The 6,925-nt window shown below is 44.8% G+C and overlaps 1 protein-coding gene across 1 annotated transcript; it reads right to left on the bottom strand.

Annotated features, from left to right (window-relative positions):
- Positions 1 to 5,172: 5,172 nt before the first annotated feature.
- LOC124805708 lies at positions 5,173 to 6,057 on the bottom strand. Its single transcript, XM_047266277.1, has one exon. The coding sequence runs from the start codon at positions 6,055 to 6,057 to the stop codon at positions 5,173 to 5,175; it is 885 nt and encodes a 294-aa protein (XP_047122233.1).
- Positions 6,058 to 6,925: the final 868 nt, after the last annotated feature.

Raw genomic sequence — 6,925 nt, 5'->3', positions numbered from 1 at the left:
TACAAACTGCCTTAGACGACACTGCGAACACCTCGTGGTTTATGCAAGATGGTGCCCGGCCACAGCGCACGGCCGACGTCTTTAATTTCCTGAATGAATATTTCGATGATCGTGTGATTGCTTTGGGCTATCCGAAACACACAGGAGGCGGCGTGGATTGGCCTCCCTATTCGCCAAACGTGAACCCCTGTGACTTCTTTCTGTGGGGACACTTGAAAGACCAGGTGTACCGCGAGAATCCAGAAACAATTGAACAGCTGAAGCAGTACATCTCATCTGCATGTGAAGCCATTCCGCCAGACACGTTGTCAAAGGTTGCGGGTAATTTCATTCAGAGACTACGCCATATTATTGCTACGCATGGTGGATATGTGGAAAATATCGTACTATAGAGTTTCCCAGACCGCAGCGCCATCTGTTGTTGAAAATTGTAACTACTGTAATTTCGAAAGTTTGTCTGCCTGAAAATCTACTGTTGTCCCAATCATATTGCAACAAACGGTGTATTTTTATCGCTGCTCGTTTAGTTTTTATTGCCGTTTCAAATATACCGGTCATTTTTGAAACACCCTGTATATGTACCTTCCTTTCATATTTGGGATCTCCTTTGGTAATGGGAGAACTCTGTACAAATTGAAATTATTATCATCTATTGAAGGAATATTAATTACGTACCCTAGTATGCTACCGGAAATGAAAATATCTAAATCAATTATTCGTAACAAGAGGTAGCCTGATGACTCCGCGAGAGGAACAGGAAACTTCACGTCCTTTAATTCGTCTCGTATTAAACTTAGGTACTTCACAATTTGCACTGGATTTATGATGTGAGGCTGAAGTATTCCCTTTTGAGCATTTACAATGGCATTTATCATTTGCTCGTACTCTTCTTCGATTTGGCCAAACACTGCCGCTAATTGTAATACTTGTTCCGTTACAGTGGCAAAAGTTGCTACTCGTTTGAAACCCATATCTGTTTCCTTCACGTATTCCTTCATGAACCTTTCTAGTCTCTGCATGCCTGTCCTTCGAATATGTTCATTTGATTCTAGTGTATATACTGTTCTGTTTACTCCCTCTAATGTGGCCCTTACCACTGCCACCTGTTCCTTCGTTAACCTCAGCAACCCTTCAGAGTTCCTATCCATTGCATCTATTCTTTCCTTATAGTACGCTGCATCTGCTTCGTCCAATGTTCCGAGCAGTACCTTACTTACCTGTCCGACGAAGTTGAATACTCCTCTCTTTCTTCTGGTTTCGTGTTTTGTGAGTTGCTGTACAAGTTGCTGCAGACCTGTAATCTTTTCCACGTGATGTGTGAGTTGCTGATCTAGTACTCTACATTCTATTAATCCTACGTTTAATTGTTTCAATGTGTCACGGCACCTCTGTACCGCTGCCTTACCGTACCTCTCTGCTTTCTGTAATCTTTCTGTTATTACATCTAAGTTAACATATGTGACTATTCTCCATGTGGTACTGTATATTTCTATTTGTCCTACGTGATCGTAATATAGTCCTGATGAACTTGGTATGGAGGTCACTTTGAAATCGTTCGTTTCGTATCGTGATGCAATGAAGCTGCATGTTGTTATCACTATGCTGAGTTGCACCATTTGCCACTTGAGTGCCATACCTGCAATTTAAAAGAACTGTTTCAGCCTGTTTGCATGTACTTTTGTTTCCTTATTCCTCTTAACTCTTATAACTACGTTAGGACCTTTCACTTTTAACACTACAAATGGACCTCTCCATTGCGAATCTAGTTTCCGAGATCTACCACGTCTCACTGATTCGTCGTGTAATAACACCTTGTCCCCTACATTGAATTCTTTTGGGTTCTGTTTCAGATCATACTGTCCTTTACTGATTACCTTACTCCTTATAATAGAATCCCTAGCCACTCTATGGGCATCCTGCATTCTTGCTCTTAGCTTATTGACATACGAATCATAATTGTAACTTACCTGCGGTGTTTCCTGCTGCAGTACTCCTGGTATGTTAACCTTCCTTCCGTACATTAACTTGAATGGTGTATAACCTGTGCTGCTGTGTGGTGTAGTGTTAAACACAAAAATTGCATACGGCACCCATTTGTTCCATGAACTTTGATCTCCTGTTACAAAGTGTCTGAGATATTCTACAATTGTTCTATGACTCCTTTCGAGAGCACCATTTGACACAGGGTGGTACGCTGTGGTGTTTATACGTTTTACCTTCAACACCTTACATACCCTTTTGAATACGTGACTCAGAAAATTCGATCCTTGATCTGTTAACAAGACTGATGGAATCCCATATCTTAGTACTATATTTTCTACAAATGCTTCTGCTACAGTTTCAGCGTCTTGCTTGTCAATCGGGACTGCTACTGTGAATTTACTCAGATCGTCTTGGAATGTTAGCATGTACTTTTTCCCAGTACTAGATACATCTAGTGGACCCACTATATCCATTGCACATTTTGCAAATACTGTTTCAGCTGTGTCTGAAATTTCTAAGGGCATCCTTGTTTTCATTTGTGTGTTTTTGTTCTTTTGACATGATGGACACTTCCTAATATAATTTTCAATGTCCCGCTTCATTCCGCGCCACTGCTTGTACGCTTTTATCCTCTCGAATGTCCTATGCATTCCCTGGTGCCCTCCCAAGGGATTATCGTGCATCTCCTTTAATATACTTTCTTTTTCTTCGGGGCTAATTTCCTCATTACTATTTGTTTCCTGGTCTATCTCACCTGACGCTTGCGCTTGCCGCACGTTTACGGAACTCTGTTCCGCCTTTGCTTGTGCTACTGAGGTTCTTTCTGCCTCCACATTTCGCTTTGAACTTATCTCTTCCTTTCCTTCCTGCCATATCCGGCTTAACGCGTCCGCATTACTGTTTAGCCTTCCTGGCTTATATACTACCTCGTAGTCGTACTCTTCGAGCTTCAGTCTCCACTTTAGGAGCCTCGAACTCGGATCCTTCACACTAAATATCCATGTTAGTGGCTTATGGTCTGTCACCACTGTGAATTTTCGCCCATACACATATGGTCTAAACTGCTTTACCGTGTACACTATAGCCAACAACTCTTTTTCCGTTGTACTATAATTCAGTTCTGCTTAGTTCAGTGCTCTGGATGGATATGCAATCGGCAAGTCTTCGCCAATCTTTTTCCCTTGCGATAACACGGCGCCCAACGCTGCGTTACTCGCATCCGTTGTGATTATAAACGGTTTCGTAACGTCAAGATACTGAAGTAACGGCGGATTCACTAATTTCTCTTTCAGTTCCTCGAACGCATTCTTTTGTCGTTCTCCCCATTGGTACTCTACTCCTTTCGTTAAGAGCTCATGGAGAGGTTTCGCAATTTTGCTGAAATTTGCAATGAAACGTCGATAGTACCCTATCAATCCTAGAAACCCTTTTAGTTCTTTTGTAGTTCTCGACTGTGGGAAGAACTTCACCTTCTCCACCTTTGCCATATCTGGTGATATTCCCTTGTCCGTGATACAATGACCTAGGAAGATTACCTCCTTCCTCAGAAATTCACACTTATCTGGTTGCAACTTCAAATTGTGCTCTCGCAACCTGTCAAATATTTCCCGGAGTGTTTCGTTGTGCTCCTGCATGTTTTTCCCATAGCATACTATGTCGTCCAAATAGACAAAACATTTAACACCTTGTAAACCTGCCAATACTGTGTTCATCAGTCTCTGGAAACATCCTGGGGCTCCCTTCAGTCCCATCGGCATTTTTTTGTATTCTTAATGTTGATAGTTTGAGCTGAATGCCGTTTTCTCTCTGTCCTTCTCGTCCGTCAATATTTGATGGTACCCGCTTGCGAGGTCAAGCGTCGAGAAGTACTTGGCTTGCCCTAATTGATCCAGGATATCGGAAATATTCGGCAGTGGAAATGCATCGCCTACCGTGATGTCATTTAATTGTCGGTAGTCCACTACTATTCTCCATTTCTGCTTGCCACTGGCATCTAACTTCTTTGGAACTAACAGTAACGGTGCGTTCCATGCGCTCTTGCTTTCGACAATTATGTCATCCTTGAGCATCTGTTCTATTTGCTCTTTTAGCACTTCCTTTTGCGCTTCAGGGATCCGGTACGGTCTAGCGTTCACTACCTTCCCCGCGTGTTCCGGCGCAATCGGTATTCTATGTTTCACTGCAGAAGTATAGGACAGTTTGTCCCCTGGTAGATGAAATACATCTCCATACTCCGTGCAGACCTCTGCTAGAGCGCTCTTTTCTTCGACGTTCAAATGATCCATTCTGAGTTGCCTTCGAAACACACTAGCACGACTTTCCGTCTTACCTACTGCCTCACTGCTACATTTTACTTCGCGTACTTTCGCTATTCTTTCTCTTCCGTTATTAATCTGACACTTCCTAGTCGAACTCTTATCACCATTTCTCTTTCGATTCCACTTTCAACAACATTATTCTTTCTTCCCGGGGCCCTATCTCCCCCCCTGTTTCTGAATCTGCTTCTATCTCTTGTCCCTTTGGTTCTTCCTCTACTACTAAGGGTATATCTCGCCCTTTTAGTCTTATTACTTTACCTGCATAGTCCAGCTTGACTCTAAGCTGTGTTAAGAAATTTCTCCCTATCAATCCGTCGTACGGAATGTCTAGACCTCTACCGTACACGTGAAATTTCTGTCTCACCTTTTCAGATCCGTCTATACTTAAGTTTATTTGTACCGTGCCTATTGTGCTAACGGCTTCACTCGTTACACCCTTTAATCGAAGCTTTTCTGTTTCATTGATCCCAAGCATACTCTTTACCGGAATACTCGTCCTCTTTAGCAAGCACAATTGTGCTCCTGTGTAACTTTAAATACTTCTTTAACTCTACGCAGTACAACATTACCACGTCGTTTTCTGTTGCACAGACGATTACCCTCACTGTGGGTTTACCTATCGCAACAAGGCCCGACTGCGCGGCCTTGCCGCCTCTTAGTTTCCCTGTACCACCTTTCCTGTTTTACTCGATACTGGCACCCTGCCTTTTCTCCAGGCGTGCCAGGGCCATTCGTGGTAATCTTTCGCGTAGTGGCCCTGCCGCTTACACTTAAAACACGCAACATCTTTTACTCTTGTGCACGGAACTCCGCAGTTCCCTGGTGAATTACACTGTGGACATCTCCACTCTCGTAACCCTCCATCTGTTTCTCAGTGATTTCCTCTGAATTCCCTTACATCTATCGGGTGAACATTTCTTAACCGCACCCGGCATTCCATGTCTGTGTGTCCCGGCTTGTCACACCCATAGCAAAAGTTTGTAAACTCTTTACCCGTCATGGCTCGTACTCTATGCTCTGGCCTGCTTTTCCTACACTTGCTGGCTATGTGACCTCTCAGCCCACAATTGAAACATTTCAACTCTTTACTTTCTTTCGCGTTTTTTACAGCTTCTTTATTTCGAGTGTACGTTACCCTCGGGGCTAGTCCCCGCTCTCTCATGGACAATATCGCACTCTCCTCCTGCAGTGCCAACTCCACTGCTGCTGCCAACGTAATTTCATCGCCTCTGCTTCTCACTATTGTTTGTATTCTGTCATTACTTAAACCCTGTATAAAGCACGCTCTTCCTAAGGAATCAACTAGTTCTATCGCACCTTTCAAGTTTTCTCTGGCCGTAACTCTGTTTACTGCCTCTCGAAAATCTCTCTGCATTTCATCTATTCGGCTTGCCCACACTGCTATTGGTTCCCCGTGTCCCTGTCTGGCTTGGAAAATTTTACATGCGTAGTAGTCTATAGTAGGCTTACTAGCATAGTTCCCTTCTAAAACGCGTTTCACCTCTTCCCACGTACCTGTGCGTTCACGCACCTGTAATCTCGACCTGGCCTCACCGGTTACCTTTGCTTTAACGAACTTCAATAACGTTTCGTGTTCCTCACGCTTTACTAATTCAAAAGCAGCATCTACATTTTCGATAAATTCCCTTAAACCCTTCTTGTTCCCTTCGAACGCTTTCGACACAATATATAGGGCCTCCTTCACTGACATCTTACCACTAGTGGAGGATGATGCACCTTCATTAGTTAGGGCCATCTTAACTAAGTTAATACTTTACACAACAAAATACAATATTCTTAAGACAGTTTTACAAGTACCGCTTCTCTTGTGGTGCGCCGTCTCCTCTGTTGACTCGCGTCGTCCCGCGCTGCTTCGCGCTCTCTTTGTGCCCGCGCTGTTCCGCGCTGCTCCGCGCTGTCTCTGCGCCCTCTCTGTGCCCGCGCTGTCCCGCGCTGCTCCGCGCTGTCTCTGCGCCCGCGCTGTCCCGCGCTGCTGCGATGCGCCGGCCGCCGCTCTGCTGGGCTGTGCCGACCCCGTCGCTCTACTCGGTTGCCTCTGCTACGGCTGCTGCCGCTTCTGCTGCTGCTCGGCCCGGACCCCCGGACTCGAACGCTGGCTGCTTATGCACATCTGTGCCTCGTCGCTCCGCGTCGCGCTGCCGCTGTCCTGCGTTGCCCTGCACCCGGGAGGACTACCTTTCTGGACTCTGACGTAGTGGTGCTACTAATGCTGAAAGTTGCAAGTCGCCACAACTTCCTGCCAATTGCCACAGTCGCTGTAGCAAAATCTAATGGCTCCTACCTCCTATTTGCCTATGCGCCTTTGTGATAACCCCACACTGGCACCAAAAGTTTTTGTTTATGCCACGTCCCAAGCGTGGGTATTGCGGGGGATTGACCGACACGGTTCGTGGATGGGAATTTAGACGGTTGACCTTAGTGAGAGGGAGACTTTTTGATCTGGCTAAGATGTAGAAATCTCTGGTGTGAAAGCACAAGGCTAGGATGCGGATGGAATTAAAGTCTTGATAACTTTAACAAATTACAGTTTATTCTAAATGAATACAGCTCACCCTAACTGCGCGGTGATTGCATTCACAGGAAGGCCAAGTCTAACACAAAGA

The sequence above is a fragment of the Schistocerca piceifrons genome, chromosome 7, assembly GCF_021461385.2.
Source record: "Schistocerca piceifrons isolate TAMUIC-IGC-003096 chromosome 7, iqSchPice1.1, whole genome shotgun sequence".
Classification (NCBI taxonomy): Eukaryota; Metazoa; Arthropoda; class Insecta; order Orthoptera; family Acrididae; genus Schistocerca; species Schistocerca piceifrons.
The sequence above is the reverse complement of the archived record's forward strand: the minus strand, read 5'-3'. Positions and strand labels throughout refer to the sequence as shown.

What these genes read in the sequence shown, in the direction of transcription:
- LOC124805708 (XM_047266277.1), bottom strand. Translation starts at nt 6,057, where the DNA reads ATGGCCCTAACTAATGAAGGTGCATCATCCTCCACTAGTGGTAAGATG.